This window comes from Panthera leo, chromosome A2 (genome assembly GCF_018350215.1).
Source record: "Panthera leo isolate Ple1 chromosome A2, P.leo_Ple1_pat1.1, whole genome shotgun sequence".
NCBI classification, from domain to species: Eukaryota; Metazoa; Chordata; class Mammalia; order Carnivora; family Felidae; genus Panthera; species Panthera leo.
In genome coordinates, this window is record NC_056680.1 from 98,293,820 (window position 1) to 98,314,815 (window position 20,996).

Below are 20,996 nucleotides of genomic sequence, written 5' to 3' on the forward strand. Positions count from 1 at the left end.
AAACTGTGGCACATCCAGATATTGGAATATTATTCGGCACTAAAAAAAAATGAGCTATTAGGCCATGAAAAGACACGAAAGGGAACTTAAATGCATATTACTGAGTGAAAGAAGCCAATCTGATTAGGCTACATACTGTACGACTTCAACTATAAGATATTCTAAAAAAGGCAAAAAGTATGACAATAGTAACAAGATGAGTGGTTGCTAGAGGTTAGGGAGTAGGGAAGGAGAACAGTTAGAGCACAGAGGATTTTTAGAGCAGTGAAAATACTGTGTATGATACTACAATGATGGATACGTATCATTACACAATTTGTCCAAACCCATAGAACGTATACCGCCAAGAGTGAACCCTAATGTAAACCAGGGACTTTAATGATAATGATGTGTCAATGCAGGTTCATCAACTGTAATTCACGTACCACTCTGAAGAAAGCTAATGGGGGAGACTATGCATGTTCAGGCACAGGTGATATATAAGAATTCTCTGAACCTTCCTTTTAACTTTGCTGTGAACCTAAAACTATTCAAAAATACTAAGTCTTAAAAAAAAAAAAAAAAAATCATGAGTGGCCAGGACAATGAAGATGAGCCTAGGTAGGCTGAGTCACTAGGCACCCACCTCTATAATCTCCCTTTCTTTTCAAAGAACCTTTGAAGCAGGTGGGAATTTCTTCTTTTATAGCTGAGAAAAATGCAGGTCAAACAGGTTGATATACCCTAAGCCCCATGCCTTTTCCACAGGGCCACAACCCAGGCAGTCAGGTTGCCTTAAACCAGAGTTTCTCAACCTTGGCCCTATTGACATTTTGGGTCAGATCATTCTTTGTTATAGGGGGCTATCAGGTGCACTGTAGGATGTTTAGCAACATCCCTTGCCATGACTCTTTAGATGCCAGTAGCAAACTCCTCCACCCCCTCCCCCCTGCCACCGGGGATGTGACGACCAAAAATGTGTCCAGACCTTGCCAAATATGCACTGGGGGCAAAACTACCCCACCCTGAGTTGAGACCATTGCCTTAGATGGTGCTGTTCATTCATGCAATGCAATCGCCTCTGGGAAACATACCATGTACCAGGCCCAGCGCCAGGCACTGAGGAGACAATGCCAAATAAACCAGAGACCCTGCCCCACGAGGGAAATGACAGGCTTACCAATGAGTGCTTGGTACAATGTGGGTGGAGATACGTGCTATCACAAATTAGAGTGGTGACAGAACTAAGATCATCATTCTGCTGGAGTTGGGGGTTGCAGAGGTAAAAAAGTCTTTGGAGCTGGATTGTTCATTATTGATTATAGTAATGAACACTTATCAGCTGTTATTGAGTCCTTAACTCTATGCTAGGCATGATGCTAGAAGGCTTCACATCTGACCTCATTTAAACAACACTAAAACTATTTAAGGTGAAGAGTCACTAACATCACCATTTTTCACATAAGGAAAGTAAGGATATAAGACTCTTACTCTTAAGTGAGTAGTAGTAAATCACAGAGTCAAAAATGACCCAAGAGCCCAGGTTGTTTTGACACTAATTTTAATACCGGGAAGATGTGCCAAGAATTTGGCAAGCCAGGATGGGGACCTGAAGCTATCCTTATGAAGGGTACTTCTGGACAACACTGTAGGTGAAAGTAATTCAAATTAAAGTCTTTTAAGGGGCATCTGGCTGGCTCAGTGGGTTAAGCATCTGACTTTGGCTCAGGTCATGATCTCACGGTTCATGAGTTCAAGTTCCGCCTTGGGTAAACATGAGTTCTGTTTCGCTCTCTTTTCCTCTCCCTCTCTCTGCCCCTCATGGGATTCTCTCTCTCTCTCTGTCTCTCTCTCTCTCTTCCTGCCCCTCACTCACTTGTGCCTTCTCTCTCAAAAAAAAGTATTTTTAATTTGGCATTATGATACATAAGTGCCCATGGTTCAGTAGAAGGCAGACCTGCCTAATGTAGAATATTATTCTCCAGTATTACAGGTTGAACTCAGTCTTAATTTTTTTAAAGCATCAAGGTTACAGTATAATTAGGAACCAGCTGCAATTGTAATTACAGCTCCCAATATAATTTGTTACATATTAGCAAGTGTCAAATTACTACTGCTCCTTAAATGAATAAAAACTGATTGTGCTGTTCTGAAGACTGGGATGTATGTTCTTGATGGGGAACAAAGGAATATAAAAAGTATATGACATATTTATAAAGTGCTGAAAGGTTCTACTTAGGAGATCACAAGTTGCTGGAGCCCAGATAATGCCAGAGAAAGTTAAAATGGCTTCTGCGAGAGAATAGCGAACTTAATAAATGCAGAGGAAGGGAAAGCAGCAAATCAAAAGGACAATAGAAAAGTTGCTTCCACTAAGTAATACCTTACCTGTTCAAAATTCCTCTGTGCATCAACATCATAGAACTGAAGAAATATCAAGAACCCAGCAGGGGCCAAAAGAAAAAGAAATAGGAGCCCTCTGCACAGCCAGGATTCACATCCTCAAGACTGCACAAAATTTCACTCACATGAGCCCTCCTCTGCTCTCTCCCACAGTCTGCTGACTTGCAATGTTACTCTGAGCAACTTCTCTGATTCCAAACCCACAGCTCATGCTTCTGTAAAGCTTACTATGTCCCAGGCCTGGCTCTGAGCTTCACAAACATGAGCACATTGACCCAGTAAAGAAATACAACTATGCCCCTTTTCATAAATGAGGAAAACGAGGTACAAATAGAGTAACTTGCCCAGAGCCATACTTCGAACACAGAGTCCAGGATTTCAACCATTATGTTATACTGGCTTTCAGAAGAAAAAAGAGAGAAGACAAGATCGAAAGAGCAAGAGAACCTAGACATTAAGAAATATTAAGACACATCAACCAATTGCAATGCCTGGGCCTTATTTAGGTAACAATAAAAAAAACTATTTAAGAAATTATTAAGAAAGGGGGAAATGTATAAAACATGTACAGAACAGATATTTGATCATATTGAAGAATCACCGAATTTTTTTAGGTATGATAGTATTTTGGTTGTTCATTTAAAAAATCTGTTTTAGATATTTACATATACAATATGGTGGGGATTTGCTTTGAAAACACCAGGCGGATGGATGGAAGAGAGACAGTGATATAAATGCAACAGTATTGGCCATAAGCTGATAATTCCTGAAACTGACTAGATAGGAACATGGGGGGGTTCATTATATTCTTCTATATTTTTTTTGCACATTCTGGAAAATTTAAAAATGCTGCAGTTCTTTCAAGACCTAAGTCAAATGCCAATTCTTCTGGGAAGATTTTCCAGATTGTCCAACCAGATTTCCCTCACAGAATGCTATCTGCCCCTATTTTATGGGCTTTGCAAATGGACATTTAAATTTTTACCCTATCACTAACCAGCAACGTGACTTCCTGTGTTATCTGTGAGTGTGGAGGAGACAGGGGAAGGAAAGACTGAATGAAAGTGGTGGATGCTGGGGCAGAATCTAACAGTGCCTTGCTTCCCAGTTACAGACACCGTTTCCATGTTCCCAGCGGCAGAGCTGACTGAGTCATCGGAAGGCAGCTGAGCCCCAAGGGAGGCTCTCTTGGCTTTCTGAACTGACGGTATTTTCCCTTTCGAACCTAAGCCAGCAGAAGGTCTGGCCTGGGCTGGCAGCAGGTCATGCCAGCTGGTGATGTGGCACTAGTGAAAGTTCGTGACCCCTGGGGTTGAACAACAACAACAAAAATTAAACTGGTTCCCTACCTTTCATCTTATATCAAAATAACTGCAGATAATTAGTAAATAATCTTCCAAAAGAGAGAAAGAGTACTAGAAAAACACAAGTGGTTTCTTATATGAAGTGGGGAAGCTGTATTTAAACATGACTGACAGCCCAGAATCCATAAACAAAAAGATTAATAAATATGTAACATAAAAAAGAAATCAAAAGTGAGTATGAACCAGTTAAACATCAAACAACTACAAAAAAAAATATGCAACAGATAGGACAAAGGGCCAAGGTTCTTAATTTAAAAGTGCTCTGAGAACAAATCAATGTGAAAAGACAAATAGTCCAACAGAAAACTGGACAAAGGTCAAGACCAGGCTCTTCTCGACCTGCCGATGGACACCAAAATAGGGCTAACAAATCTTCAAGAACCACCAAAAAAGAGAACCAGGGGTTGAGCTTTTTTTACCTCTGGAACAGAGACGGTGGGCAATGGAAAGAAGAGGAATCCGCAAACTCAGAGTCAACATCAACCTGCAATAAAATAAGTGTGTGAACGCTCACAAGAAACCAAATTAGGACACAGACACAATGGGAAGACCATGTGAAGACACAGGGTCAAAAAGGTCACCTAGGAGCCAAAGAGCTAATTCTAAATCTTCTCTCACCTTGCCAACTCTGCCAACACCTTGATCTTGGACTTCTGGCCTCCAAATCTGTGAGAAAACAAATTTCTGTTGTCTAAGCCACTCTGTCTGTGGTACTTTGTTACAGCAGCCCTAGTAAACTAATACAGAATTGCTTAATATATTCTCCTTAATCGAGTTACGCCAACTGGGCATTCTTTCATTTACTTATTTTACTGTTTTGCTTATTTATTTTGGATCCAAGCCCAAGCCCTGCATTTGGCTGTCACATCTCTTTGGAGGTCTCCTTTAATCTAGCCTTTTCATTCATAACACCAACATTTTTGAAGTCAGACCAGAGGTTTTACAGAAAGTCCTACTTTCTGAATTTGTCTGTTTCTCCATGATTAGATTCAGATTCAACATTGTTAGCAAGAAGTCTCCAAAAGTTATGCATATGCTGGATACTTCCTACTACATCACATCAGCAATGATAGCTTGTCCCATTTCCTGATGATGTTAAATTGGATCACAGATTGCGGCAGTCCTTCATTGTAAAGGTACCTTCTTCCTCCTTTGTAATTAGTAAGTAATTTACAAGGAGATACTTTGAGACCATAGGAATTCCAACTATCTTTCACTGAATGGTTTTGGCATCCACTGGAGACCCTTGCGCGAATCCATTATTACCTGCAGGTTGCAAAATGATTTTTTTTCCTTTTTCTAATTCAATCAAGCCTTCAACCTTTATTGGTTGGCAATTCTTCGCTAAAAGAACTTTACCTCCTACCCTCTACCTCAGTTTCACTTTTTGGGGCATGAATACTACTCACTCATGGAATGATGGTATTGGTTTTGTTTTGTTTTTTTTTTAATTCAATGTATTACAATCCATTTATAACTGATTTGTTTTTATCATGGTAAAATATACATAAAACTTAACACTTTAACCATTTTTAAGTGTACAATTCAGTGCCATTTCATGTATTCACAATGTTGGACAACCATCAGCAATAATCTTTTCATCATTCCAAACTCTATAGCCATTAACATCCAAATGATTTTAATAGCCATTATTTTTTGTAATAACTGTGATACACACTCTCTGTAATATATATACATATATACATGCACGTGTGTGTTTCAAGAATGAAAATCATAATACATGAGAATGACTGTTAATATTAAAATTTAGCCAACTAAAATAAGCCATTCTGGGGCACCTGGGTAGCTTAGTCAGTTAAATGTCTGACTTAGGCTCAGGTGATGATCTCATGGTTCAAGAGCTTGAGCCCCTGCATCAGCTTCTGCACTGACAGTGTGGAGCCTGCCTAGGATATTTCTCTCTCTCTCACTCTTGCTCTCAAAATAAATAAATAAACCTTAAAAATAAAATAAGCCATTATGCAAACAGTTGTTGGCATAGAAAAGCAACATCCAAGCCCCACTGATCAAACATAACAACACAGGAAACAACCAAGAATTATGTGCCCCCTGATGCTGTACCCAGTACCAAGTACCCCATAACCTGAGAGAGGCACCCAGCACCCCTTAGGAGGTACTCTAGCCAAAACAAAAAATAAAAATAAATAAAACCCTAAACTTGATCAAGCCTCCATATCTATCACTTGTCTGAAAACACTGGGGACAGAGGATCACCAGGGGGAAGCAATCAGCAAAATCCAAATTGTAGGAAACTGTAGGAAAGATGACCCAATTCCCTCATCAAATAAACCTCAAGGAAACAGAGTAAGAGAGGTAGGAGAACATATAGATTAACAAGATTTAAAAGGTGTATCAGTCAAATGCCATGTGTGGCTTGTGTCTGAATCTTGATTAGAACAAACCAGCCATAATAACTATAAACCTAGGACATGGATTTTAACATCCTGACAGGTGCTTCAATGAATGGCAAAATAAAACTAAGACCCCTTTTCCTAAGAACTAAAGAGAACTGAAAAAAACCCAGCCGACCAACATAGAGAAATGACAAGAAACATATCTGTCTCTGACTGAGCTCTAAGTTAAACAACAAACAAACAAACAAACAAACAAACTCCCTTTTTCCCTGCTACACTGTTGCCATAGCTTTCTGGCCAGCAATGCAAACAGGGGTCCCATTCATAAACCACTGTGAAGGATATCCGAAGGGAATGAGTGTGCAGTAATACTGGAAAAACTAGACAACAGCCAAGATCAAAGAGGCATTGGCTGGCTACAGAGATTAAATTTTATTCTGTAGGCAACATGAAACTACACTGTGTGACAAGGTAAATTAAAGAAGGCAATGTCACACAGTGGTTATGTACGTGGACTCTGGACCCAGGCTGCTTGTCTTCAAATCTGCCAATTCTAAACTCTGTGCCCTTGGACAAATCATTTAACCTCTCTGTCCTCAAGAGACTTAAATATTAAATACTCTGTTCAGATGCAGTTGCCCATCTTTATAATGGAGATAAGAACAGCACTTATATGTCATAAAACTGTTGAGAAGACTAGATTCCTTCATATACACAGAGTGCCTAGAACAGTGCCTGACTTTATAAGTATTAAATAAATGGAACCTGCTGTTGTTATTGTTATTTGCATAACTTTTCTGAACCTTAAGGTGCCCTGTCAAATGAGGCTACCGTATCTTCCCGGCTACCCTGTTGATAATAAAGATAAAATAGTGAAGCTTGGGTCTTCATATCATCTGGTTATTTTAATCCCATTAGACTGTGAGTTCTTGAAAACAAGTCTGATAGCTGACTCATTTTAGAAGCCCAGTACAGTATGAGCTGACAGATAGTTGGTATCAATCGCACACACGAATACATCTTTTAAAAACTGTTAGGTGCTGTCCATGTGAACACAGTACTGCTATTAGCATGGGAACAAGAGCCAATCTTAGAAGCTGCCTTTGACGGTTCTGGGTAGCATGGAGAGGGAAGGAAAGGGAACAGACCAAAGGCAAGACTAGCTTGGAAGCTATAGAAACGCTGTGGCTAAAAGGTAATGAAGACCTGGGCATAAATGGAAGAGACAGGACACTAGAAGGGCAACAGAAGGGTTTCACAGACCCATCTCTTTGTCCACATCCAAATTACTGCTGATGGTCTCTCCTGGCTGACCACATCAGGTACTCAATTGAACTAATCAGACATTTTAATCAGCAGGAAAGTTAATTTACAGACTGAAAGACAGGAATGACCAAGAAGATGAATTCAATTCTAGGTAAGCAGAGTTTGAATTATCTCTGAGGCAGAAAAGTTGAGATTTCCAACAAACAGCTGAAAATGCAAGGCTGCTGCTTGAGAGAGCTGCCCAGACTGAGTTACACGGAGCCATCACCCTCCAGGGGGAAGAGAGTCTCAGGACACCAACATTTCGGGGAGAAAAGAAGGACGAAAGGAAGCCCACAAAGGAGAATAAAGCAATAATATGAGTTAAGAGGCCACCCATGAGAGGGGACATTATGAAAGCTGACAGAAGGTGCTATAGGAAGAAAGGGGTGGGACATTGGGGGGGGGGGGGGGTCCCACCAGGCCAGTAATAAAGAAGATAGGGCAACAGTTTCAGAACTGAGGTCACTGGTGACCTTTAGGAGAGAATATCGAAAAAGAGAATACGTGTAAGTTCATATTTGGGAACTTTAAGTATGTGTGGGTAGTTAAGAAATGGAGAAAAGTACAACCCTTGTATAATAATCATACATTTCCTTAAATAATAATTCAGGCATGTGTTCCAAAAATAATACCCTGACCCCAATGTGGAATCAAAATGAATCCCTAAAAACCCTAAAATTTATGCTGAATTTTATCACTGTGTATTTAATTCTGCAAAAAGTTGGACTAACTTACAACCAATTCAAAAGGTACTGCACCCTTGGTTTAGAAAGGTAGCTACATTTAATTACACACTAATGAGAGCTCCAGACCAATATTCCTTAAACTTTAATGTGCATGCAGTCCCGTGAGGATCTAGTTGAAAGGCAGATTCTAATGCAACAGAATCTTTGGCCTGGCATAAGTCCAAAAATGCTGGAATTCTTTTTTAAATCATTAACTTTTATTTAAATCCAAGTTAGTTAACATATAATGTAATAATGATTTCAGGAGTAGAATTTAGTGATTCATCACTTGCATATAAAATGCAGTGCTCATCCCAACTGCCCTCCTTAATGCCCATCACCCATCTAGCCGATCCCCCTACCCAACACCCCTCCAGCAACCTTCAGTTTGTTCTCTGTATTTAAGAGTCTCTTATGGTTTGCCTCCCTCTCTCTTTTTATCTTTTCTTCCTTTCTCCTATGTTCATCTGTTTTGTTTCTTAAATTCCACGTATAAGTGAAATCATATGGTATTTGTCTTTCTCTGACTGACTTATTTCACTTAGCATTATACACTCTAGTTCCATCCATGTTGTTGCAAATGGCAAGCCTTCATTCCTTTTCATCGCCAAGTAATATTCTACTATATACATTTACCTCATCTTCTTTATCCTTTCATCAGTCGATGGACATTTAGGCTCTTTTCATAATATGGCTATTGTTGATAGTGCTGCTATAAACATTGGAGTGCATGTGCCCCTTCAAATCAACATTTTTGTATTCTTCAGATAAATACCTAGCAGTGCAATTGATAGATTGTAGGGTAGTTTACAACCCCTATCAAAATAACACCAGCATTCTTCACAGAACTAGAACAAACAATTCTAAAATTTGTATGGAATCAGAAATATACCAAATAGCCAAAGTAATGTTGAAAAAGAAAACCAAAGCTGGAGGCAACACAATTCCAGACTTCAAGCTATATTACAAAGCTGTAATCATCAAGACAGTATGGTACTGGCACAAAAACAGACACAAAGATCAATGGAACAGAATAGAAAACCCAGAAATGGACCCACAAACATATGGCCAACTAATCTTTGACAAAGCAGGAAAGAATATCCAATGGAAAAAAGACAGTCTCTTCAGCAAATGGTGTTGGGAAAACTGGACAGCGACATGCAGAAGAATGAACCTGGACCACTTTCTTACACCATACACAAAAATAAATTCCAAATGGATGAAACACCTAAATGTGAGACAGGAAACCATCAAAATCCTTCAAGAGAAATCAGACAGCAACCTCTTTGACCTCAGCCAGAGCAACTTCTTACTCAACACGTCTCCGGAGGCAAGGGAACCAAAAACAAAAATGAACTACTGGGACCTCATCAAGATAAAAAGCCTCCGCACAGCAAAGGAAACAATCAACAAAACCAAAAGGCAACTGACAGAATGGGAGAAGATATCTGCAAATGATATATCGGATAAAGAGTTAGTATCCAAAATCTATAAAGAACCTATCAAACCCAACACCCAAAAAACAAATAATCCAGTAAAGAAACAGGCAATGAACAGATACTTTTCCAAAGAAGACATCCAGATGGCTAACAGACACATGAAAAGATGCTCAACATCACTCATCATCAGGGAATACAAATCAAAACCACAATGAGATACCATCTCACACCTGTCAGAATGGATAACATTGTTGTCAGGCAACAACAAATGTTGGCGGGGATGCAGAGAAAGGGGAACCCTTTTGCACTGCCGGTAGGAATGCAAACTGGTGCAGCCACTCTGGAGAACATTATGGAGATTCCTCAAAATATGCTGTAATTCTAACAAGCTCCCAAGTAAACCAATGCTGCGGGTCCATGGACCAAAACTTCTAATAGCCAAGCTCCAGTAGACCACTCAGAGAATTTGGCTAAGCAGCCACAGAGGCTAGCCATTATGGTGAATACTAAAATGGATCACAAGCTTAAGAAAAGCACGCTAGGTTTTGTTCAAGCATGTCAAATAATATCTTTGTCCCCCGGTTTTCAGTTAGGTGGAAATGTCCCACAGCCCGCAACAACATCTCTTGACATTCCTTGATAATTCGCAGTGGTTTCACATGTTACATTGCATTTGCTCATCACACACATCACAGATGGTCCCTGTTTTCCACAAGGTGACACTAAGTACCCAGAGAAGGTAGACTTGTCCAAGTTCTCACCATTAGTGGAAGAAGTGGGCATATAGCCACTCCTGCCTGTCTAGCTCCTCACGAAACCAGAGCTACTGATTTAAAAATAAATAAATAAACAAAACAAAACATTCTTGCAGCCTCTTCCCATATAAGAAAGCAGTTCTGAGCTCCTCAACTGCTCAGTCTAGAACTGTGACCAGAATCAGACATATAAAAATCACGTGTCTAACTTGGAGAAACTTCTAAACAGGCACCTGGGGCTACAAGCCTGTTCAAATCAGGCTCATGATGGAGTTCAGGACATATTGCACCACAATGTAGCATTTTGGCATATGGAAAATCTTAAGCTGAAGGAGTCTGAGAAAACAGCAAAAGGAGGAAAGTCACTCTGACCTTCTCCCCACAGCCCTCTTTCCTGAAATCAGTCACAGAATCCCCATGTGAAGGGTACCAGGGTACCCTCCCTGCACTAGGAGGAGAAAAGACATTCTTATCACCAGAGATGGGGAATTGGGGATCCAGAAAGCTGTACATCATTAAACTGTACATCATTAAACATCATTAAACTAACCCTTATCTCCTAGTTACTTCTTCACCATTTACTACTCCTAGCCCAAATGCCTCTGTCTTGTCAATTCTTCACAAATTTGTTTAAAAGGAATAAAAGCTTCCTACTCTGGTCCCTTCTTTGGGTCTTCATTCTCTTGTGAAGCCTCCCACGTATATGTAAAAATTCAATGAAACTTGTATACGTTTCTCCCATCTGTTTCTGTCAGTTTAATCTTCAGATCCAGCCAGGGACCCTAGGAGAGTCCGGGAGAACTTTTCCCTCCCCTACACTTCACAGTTTTCTTACAAATTGTACTGCATAAGTCTGACGCAAAAGATGTTTTACCATAGAACAATAAGTGTATCTTGAAATATCTGACTCTTGTATCAAGTCAACATTTTTCATGGATAACATGTGGAAACTGTGACTACGTGTGGAAACCAAGACAAAGCTACCAGCCTAATAACAGTCATTAAACAGAGTGGTTTATTTAGGCTAAATTACTAAAAATTTCAACACTGCAAACTTTGCTATGTTGTCAGCACCTCAACTCAAAAGGAACCATCAGGGCCTATTTTCACTCATGCAACTGCACAGCAAATTTCCAAAGGAAATGGTGAGTACGAGTACTCTATCTTATAAACGTTTCTAATCGACAAACCAGACCACCACGCTACAAATAAACCACTGGGAATAATTCTGAGGTAACAGACCAGAGCCACCATAAATTGGGGCGATTTAACCCAACAAGAAGGTCTGGTTAAACAGGCCATGAAAATAGTGCTTGCTCAGTTGCTGTTAAACACATTTGCTAAGGGAATTGTATCACTGCAGTAAGGGCACATCCTCCTTACTCCCCAGCAAAACCAGCACACGTCTGCAGATTCACACATTCCTCTGTTCCAAGACTCACTCAAAGGCATCCAAGGCATCATGACAGGAAGGATGGGTGCTTATGAAGCAGCAAATGCTGGGCAAGGAGAGTAGGAAGAAACCATGCTCAGTAGGCGTAATCCTCACAGATAGTGGAAAACTCAGGGAGGAATGATTCCATCTGAGAACTCAACAAAAGCAGAGGCTGGACACAGGACAACAGGTCAAAGAAGTAGAAGGAGTCAGAGCCCCTCCACCAATCTTATGAAGAATTCAATATCCAAAAAGAATTGCTCCCTGACTTTCTTACACCATAGCTTGGCTTTGAACCCTTCCCACCCACTCCAGTTCTCTATTTGCTGACCAACATTGGTGAAGGCATGTGGCCTGTGTGCAAAAAGCAAAAGGGTTTATCAGGGGACTTAGTCCAATTACACATTTTTCTGGGACTCCGTTTCTTTACCTAGCAAGAGGGGACAGGACTGGTAGGGAGGAGAGAGGACCACTGTGTTATTTAAACCCATTCCTCACCAGCTCCATCAATTTAAGAAACTCTAAATCCAAACCTCAGCAGAACCACAGAAACTTACCACCATCGTGGTAGCATAAAAAACAATTCAAACTTTTTTTCCTTCCTGTCTAGCACAAAAACTGCTCTGCTTTATTATGATGTTGTGATATCACTAAATACCTAGTGGTTTTACCATAAGGGAAAGAAACTTCCCATTTAAAGAATATCTGTGATAAGCCCAAATCTCATTTCATCCTCATTAACAAACGTTTGAATAGGGCATTGTTATAGGATGAGAAATGAGAAAAGCATGGAGCTTAAAAATACAGTCCAAGTCCTTAGTAGTAAACAGTGGATTAAGATTTTTACAAAGGCATATGACAGCATGGATAGTCGCCCAACTCTGTGAATATATGAAAACTACTGAATTGTACACTTTAAATGAGTGAATTGTATGGTACATGAATTCTCAATAAAGCTATTTTTAAAAAAAGGTATATGACAATTCTTGGCCTCAGCAATGTGGTTTGAAAGCCATAGCAAATCAGGGTGTCTGGGTGGCTTAGTCAGTGAAGCGTCCAATTTCGGCTTAGGACACGGCCTGGTTCGTGGGTTCAAGCCCCACGTGGGGCTCTGTGCTGACAGCTCAGAGCCTGGAGCCTGCTTCGGATTCTGTGGCTCCCTCTCTCTCTGCCCCTCCCCCATGCTCACTCGCTCTCTCTCTCAAAAATATTTTTTTTTTTTTTTTTTTTTTTAAAGAAAGCCAGGGGCGCCTGGGTGGCTCAGTCATTTAAACGTCGGACTTTGGCTCAGGTCATGATCTCATAGCTGGTGAGTTCAAGCCCTGCATCGGGCTCTGTGCTGACCGCTCAGACACTGGAGCCTGCTTTGGATTCTGTGTCTTCCTCTCTCTCTACCCCTCCCCTACTCAAGCTCTGCCTCCCTCTCTCTCTCTTTCTCTCTCTCAAAAATAAATAAACGTTAAAAAAAATTTTTTTTTAAAGAAAGCTATAGCAAATCAACACTGCAATGAAACATACACTGAGTGTCACAGTGTGCTACAAACTACTGGACTAGGAAGACCAGGAAATACATACGTCCATAACTGATAACATGTGAATTTTCACATGCACCTTTGCAAACAGAACTCTTTTTAAGGCCTGGGAGAGGTGGAGACAGGTGAAGAGCAAAGACACTGAAAAAATACTGGCAAGGTTCAAATCCAGGCTGTATCACTTACTTACTATATAACTTTAAGGAAATTACTTAACCTTTCTGGGCCTCAGTTTTCTCACCTATTAAAATAAGGACAAAAATAGCACCCTTCTTGCTATTATGAAAAGTAATTGAGTTATTATTTGTAAAGCACTTGGGAAAGTTCCTGGCACATAGCAGACACTGTGTAAGTGGTTCTTACATAAAAATCTGGCTTACTCTGAAGCACCTAATTTCCCTCCTAAGCCATCTCCCCTCTCTCATGCGCTCTACTCTCTACCCAAACTACCACGCAGGCAGACCCTAGGGAACACAGGATAAGAGCAGACTCTGGAGCCAGACTGACTGGACCTGAACTCCAGCTCCTTCACTTCCTAATTATCTGTTCTTCAGCCACTTACATCAACTCTTGGTGTCCAGAGTCATCATCTGTAAATCATGGATGATAGCATGTAACTCATAGGACTGCTACAGGATATAGGTAAGTTACTAACAAGAAGCATTAGACCAAATCTCTTATCTAGTAAGTACTCAGGGAGGGTTCCCTGCTCTTTTATGGATTTCATTACCTGCTATCCTATCCCCTACAAGTAGCAAGTGTTGTCACTTCGGCCTTACACTTGTGGTTTCTTATTGTTGGAACGGGTCTTCGCTCTTTGCCCAGCCATTCTTGCTGAAATACCACCACTTTTGAGATGTTTCCTCCTTCCACCCCCACAGAATCCATCTCCTTCCCCAGTGCTTCCATAGCCCCTTTTGTGGCACTAACCACTACTTAGAGCACTTCCATGACAGGATTCAGCCTATAGTATAGTTGTGGTTTTCTAGAAGGCCCAAAAGGAGACCAATTCATTTTCACATCCTCAGTTTAGTCCCATTTGGAACATTAGAAAGAACATAATACACAACTCTGAAGCAGTCAGTGATCAGTGATCATAGCAACAACTCCTCCAAGAATGCAGTATCAATCCTAAGTGTTCTAGTCCTACAGACCAAATTTTCATTATTATTAATGCTTCAATTTGTTCCAAATTTCCTTTAGTTCTAGGCCAAATTATCGGTCCATGTCCAGTTTTATATGTGAACATTTCTCAGGCCTGAACTCAAGTAAGCATTCTCTAACTTTTAAGTTTCATCTAGTTTCATTTCATCATTATTAATATACAAATTCAACCAATGACCAAGAGTGAATGTTCGCTACAACCAAATGGGGGCAAAGGGGAAGGGGAGGTTTCCCCTTATTACTACTTTTTAAAAATGCATTTTTTTGTGAAGTTGCATGAAATATCATTTAAAAAACTCATTTACATTTTAATACATGCAGGGCAGTGCTTAGAAGGTTTTAAAAGAAATACTGAAAACGACACAAATAGTACAGGCAGACCACTTACCATTTACCATATAGGAAGGGAACCTTAAGAAAGTAAGCAGCAAGAGAATGGAAGTTTTTTGAGTCTGTCTCAAAATAATAAGAGTTTTAGATCAATGTTACCTCATGAAAAAACAAATATCTTTTGCATCATTATGCAGAAGTCTTCATGCAGAAATCAAAATAAAAGCAGACCAAAGACTAGATTCTTGGCCTCTTGGCCTTCCTATGTGAACTATTTAAAGGAAGAGGGACATGAATAATTAGTTACACTTGCGGGGGAGAAAAAAAGAACAAGGAAACTCAGAATAAATGATCAAGAGATCAAGAAACTGCTAGGTGTGGTTAAGTTCATCCAGAAAATATCAGACCTGCTTAATTAAATATTCAAACAATTCTCCACAGTGAGTGCTGAAATTCACCTACAATTGTTGAGTTTCAGATTCTTGGCCCAACCTCTGGGACATTCCATTGGAGTGGGCTCTCTCCTAGGCAGGCTCTTCAAATTTTAAGAGGGGATGTCAATCCTGCTTGTAAATGAGACTGTTAAACCCATGGCTCTGTGTTCAATGCAGCAACATGGACTAACTGCACGCCAGGAAAAGGCTAACAGCGCAGCCTTTAACTCAGTCCACCCAGCACTGACCCGCAACTGACAGAATCACCTCACAAGGATAGTGCCCAAAGGCCACTAAGTAAGAGGCATTCTTAGACTAAAGTAGACCAGCACAGCTCGTTTTGGGAACTTTTAAGACTACATTTACTGCACTGCCCTGGAGCTACAAGGAGGGACATTATTAAAAATGGCCTTATGGAACCCACAGACATATATTTGTGGTCATGAGCTAGTTCTGAATGCAGTTTGCTCACAGCACATAAAAGGACATGGGGAGAAACTGCCCTCAGTACAAGGAGACTTCTCTCCCAAGTAACTGACTGACCTTGCTGATCATTTCCTCTTTACTCTGGCTGCTAGAAAATGCAGTCTCCTCTAGCAAGTACCTCCTTATTTCCCACTAATTTTAGTCATGGCTGCATCTTCCTTTCCCTTTATCCTGTCTTTTCTTATCTACTCTGACTTGATTTTGATATCTTTTTGGATTGTAAATATATGTATATATAATATGAGCCATCAGAAATCCTGAAAAGAGGCAAGGCTAAATGAATAAATAAACAAACACACAAGTTCCCAAAGAGTAAAAATGAAATGTTTCACCTTCCCCCTCACTACTTGGTTACAATTCAACTGCACTTATTGATATGATGTGATAGCTTAATAAAAATACAACCAAAAAGTTAAATCTGCTTCCATGTCACTTATTTTACTTCATACTAGTTCATGATCCTTTTCTTATACTCAAATTACATGTACATTCATCAGTTTAGGCTCCTCAATTATTTTATCTCCAAATTAAGTATAATTATTTAGTTCACATGCAGATATAAAAAATAATAAGAGCATGGGAATCTATTTTCACCTGTCTCCTGGAAGAAGTCACTTGGAAGGAACGAATTCATATCAGGCCTTGAAATCTTGACTGGATACAAATTTAATGCAAAGAAAAGGTCAAGAGCCATTGAGTTTGAAAGGGTTAATGTAGTTACCAAAAATAAATACCAGTGATCCTCAAAGAATCTACCTAAAATAGTTATATATACCAATATGTTCACACACACACACACACAAATACACTCATGCACACACCCAAGAACACACTCCTGAGGATGGAACTCAAGAGTCATTACAGAAAAGAAAAAGGCCACTTAGGCCACATAGTCTAGAAACATGAAGAAGCCTGCAGATTTGGGGAGTCTGGAGAAACTTAAGTCATAGAACAGCATTTAAATATATTTGTCTGCTTACAATTTCCATTGCAAATGTGATTAGTTTGCTTGAATAAATAGGAGTATGATGTGTTGGCCATGTTTTCCTCTTGAGGGTTATCACAGAGTTTTGATTAAGGACAAATGTTTGAAATGTTGGGTATATTTAAGTTCATTGCACTTAAAATGAACTAAGAAGTTGTATAGGCTTGATTAAAGGGCTGCCTTCGTGAACTTAAAATTAAAAGCAATAAATTCCAATGATTCAAGTGATTGGGACTAAGTATGGTATTCTGCCAGAAAAGTTGAAATGGAGTCCAAAGAGACTGAAATGGTGTCCAGGTTTCAAAAAATGGTGAAAAGAGGAAAGGTCAAGCTGTCGGAGCTGCCTTTCCTCCGGGTTAGTGAATGATTCACATTACGCAGAATTCCTTTTAAGTAAAACTTCACAAGAGTTACAGGCTCCCAGGACAATCTGTTTTGTCATTTCTAAAAAGAAGCCTCTCAAATGCTCAGAGGCCGGTACGTAAGTGTTGTCAGATGCGGAGAGGGGGCTGGAAGATGAGAAGGGGGGGCGGGGCGGGGACCCTCTCCATTTTTACCCACACGCGTGCAGGCCAACTATTCCGAACGGTCTCTAAAACGGAAGTCAAGGTGACTTCCCCACCCTCGGGAGGGCGGAGCCTTTGAAACCTAATAGGATCTGGCTTCAGCCCGGGCGGTGCCGCCGGGAAAAAGCCCGAGTCAATAACAACCGGGGTCACAAGCAGGTGTGCTCTGAGGTGGCCGAGGGGACCTGATGACCCCGGGCCCCCTTTCGCCCCGGGCGCACCTGGCTTCTCTAAGCCGACCTTGGCTCAGCCCGCCGAGCGCCAGCCGGGCACCGACTTCCCTCCCGGGCCAAGTGGGAGGGTTCAGCCGACAAAGTTTCTACTGCAAGGTCGGGCCTCCGTCCCCGCATGGGCCACATGTGCTGCCCGGGAGAAGCGGTCACCTCCCTCCTCCGCTGCTGCAAGGTGGAACAGCTGCCCCGGGCCCCTCTCTATTTGCTTTCCCCGTTGCACCAAGGCGGCACGTGAACGCCCGAGCCCTCGGGCCCCGGCCGGCCGGCACGCTCCCCGGGGCAACGGGCCTACGCTTACCTTGGCGGCCGCCATGCTTCACCCCGGGTGCGGGTCCGGGCGCCTGCAGGACCCTCTCGGTGGCTGGATCTCACTGTGGACCCCGGCGGCTCACTTCCCGTCCCGGCGGCAGCAGGGATGGCGATACAGCCCGGCAGCGTGCGCGCCCGGCCTGCCTCCCCACGCCCTCCCGCCGGCGCGGGTCAGACGGGCGCCGCCAGCCCATTGGCTGCGCCCGGCCCAAGGCGCCCGGGCGCGCGTGATCCTACGGCCTCTGCCCGGAGGCCGGGGCGGGCTCGGGTCCGGGGGCGGTAGACCGGCCGCGCGCACGTGACGCCGGCTGCGCTGTCCAGCGACGAGGGCCGTGGGGCAGTGGTGGGGTGCGATCCGCCCTCCTAGGGGTAGTTGGCCTTGCGAGGGAAGCTGCCGGATTCCGCCATTCCAGGCCCTTGAGACCCGCAAGGAGGGGCACGCACCCGGGTGGGAAGTCCCCTTGGGTCACTGTTCAGCCAGATTTCCTCGTAGGTTCCCTTTTGAAGGGACTCCACTCTGTATTATGCTATAATGCATCCAAAAGCACTGGCCAGTCAGTGGGAAGATAGGAAAGTAGTATCACTAGCAAATCTACTTTTAGGCCAAATCTGTAAACTCTTAAGTACCAAATGGGTATGTATAATGCAGAACATATATTTGTGAGGCTATTTGATTTCAGCGCTGCCTATTAGGATCATAAAGGTCAAAAGATCCCCCCGCCCCCGACCAGATAGGCCCTGCTAAAATAGGTCAAAATTATAATGGAAAAATTAAATGTATAACCTCCAGAGATCTTAGCTTTCTTCATCAAAATTCCGTTCATTTATCTCTGCCATCAAAATTTATAATTAAGGCAATGGTGGTCAGGGAAAAGTGCTTTAAATATTTTGTTAATTACGGATATAACCTTTCAACAAAAGTGTTTATTACATAATTATGTTAATTAATCAACACTGATTGAGGGCCTACAGTGTGCTAGGTGCTGGAAACACCTAAATGACTTGAGATGGACTCAGCCCTTAAAGGGTTTAAGGGCTAGTGAGGAGGCAGACACATAGATAGTTAACTTCTATGTAAATAACCTGTTAAGGCAACAACCTGTTCCCAGGACACTGTAGGGACATTGAGGACTCTGGAAGTCCCTTAGGGGAGATGGTGCCTAAGCTGAATGTAGGAAAGTGGCTGTGTCTTGGGCCAATGAAGTGGAAGGCAAAGATTTCCCAGCCAGAGAAAATAAGGAGAGGCAGGAGGCCCAGAAATTGCTGGGGAACCACAGCAAGTTATGAAAGTCGTTGATCATGAAAGGTGACATGAGCTGTGGAACTGGTGGATGAAGAGTCTGGATGGACAGCTAGGGACCATGTCATGAAGGTGTTGGGTGCCATGCTGAAGGGTAGGCACCTTGACCAAAAGGCTTTTAGACAGGAAGAAGCATGGTAAGGTTTACAATATAGATGGATCACTCTGCTTGCAGTGTGGAAGATGAGGCAAGACTGAACTATTGGGACATTCTGACAAGACAGGCTGAGGGCCTGAAACCAGAGATGGGATAGGGCTAAAAGAATACAGAGGAGATAAAATTAGTCACCACTGCTGAATAATTATATGTGGGGGTAAGAGAAAGAAAGGGAGTCACCCTGCCTTGCACATACATCCCTGGTATGGATGTTGGAAAGACACCACAGATCAGTAATAGAAGATCAGTTATACAAGTGTGTGTCTGTAAGAGGATGTACAATATACAAATTATGTTGTAAAAGCCAGAGAAAGAAGCATTTTAAAAAGGAGAAATTGATTAACATACTCTTAAGAGATCTAACAAAGCCCCCCAAAACTTGAGCATGTTCATAGGTGGAGGAGAAAAACCACGCAAAGAGTGAAAGAATAAAGACAAAAGCAAAAACAAGAGATTTGACAGAGAAAAGAATGGCAGGGGATGAACCTAAAGCTCATGTGGAGAGGTGGCTCCAGCTGCTGTAAAAGAATTTAAAAGTTACAGAGAAAACGCAACCTCATGTAACAGAAAGCACATCGTTCCGTGCACGTTTGTTTTTAAGGGCATCACTGAAGCTCTCCTCTTATAATGTAGATGAACTTTAAAAAATTTACGTGTGGTTTAAATCTGTCTTAACCAATATCAAGTGTATGGTTCAGTCATGTTAAGCACACTCACATTGTTGTGCAATCAATTTCCAGAACTCTTTCCATCTTGCAAAACTAAAACTCTTTGCTTTATATTAAACAACCACTCCCAGGCCCCCTCCCTCACAGCCCCCCGCAACCACCATTCTGTCTCTATAAATTTGACTACTCTAGGTTCCTCATAAAAGTGGAATCACACAGTATTTGTCTTTTTGTGACCAGCTTATTTCAATGAGCATAATGTCTGCAAGTTTTCATCCATCTGGCAGCATGGGCCAGAGTTTTAAGACTTTTTAAGACTGAGTAATCGTTCCTTAACTTTTAAAGAAAAAGAATCAAGAATCTGTTCGATTTTCTCAAGAAGTCTCGAAGAATTTAAGAAATCATAGTAATGACCAAAAAAAATCACTTACAATCCTACCCCCAGAGTTAGCCACTGGTAACATTTTACCGTATTTTCTTCAAGTCTTGATATCTCTATGTGTTTATGCAGAGAGAAAGAGAGAGATCTATTTTTTTAATTTTATTAAGTTTTTTATTTTAATTCCAGTATGTTAACATATAGCATTATATTAGTTTCAGGTGTACAATATAGTGATTCAACAAATCTATACATTACTCAGTGCTCATCATGGTAAGTTTTCAGAGAGAGTTGCATTTTTAAATTTAAATAGAAGGAATCATACTCTGTGTATAAGTTTCCTATGGCTGCTCTAACAAAGCCACCACATACTTGTATTCTCTTACAATTACATAAATGTATTCTCTTACAATTCTGGAGGCCAGAATTTCAAAATGAGCTGTAAGGGGCTAAAATCAATGTGTCAGTAGGGCTGTGCTCTCTCCAGAAGATTTAGGGGAGAATCTGTTTTTTACCTTTTCCAGGGGCTCATCACCCCTTTCCTGATCTTCAAAGCTAACATATATAGTATCTTCTGTCTCTGACTCTGCTTCCCTCACATGGTGTCTTCTGTCTGAGATCTCCTCTGCTTCCCCCTTATAAGGACACTAACCGTGACATTTAGAGCAAA

General features: G+C 41.4%; 1 protein-coding gene across 2 annotated transcripts in view; it reads right to left on the minus strand.

The window, feature by feature from the left end:
• The window catches only part of SLC25A13 (solute carrier family 25 member 13), a 183,860-nt gene extending 165,881 nt beyond the window's left edge, over positions 1–17,979 (minus strand). For both annotated transcript variants that reach the window (XM_042918249.1, XM_042918240.1), the window contains exon 1: positions 17,812–17,979. In XM_042918249.1, coding sequence (XP_042774183.1) covers positions 17,812–17,826 — 15 coding nt within the window. In that variant the 5' untranslated portion in view covers positions 17,827–17,979. The remainder of the gene's footprint in view (positions 1–17,811) is intronic.
• Between the last annotated feature and the right edge of the window lie 3,017 nt (positions 17,980–20,996).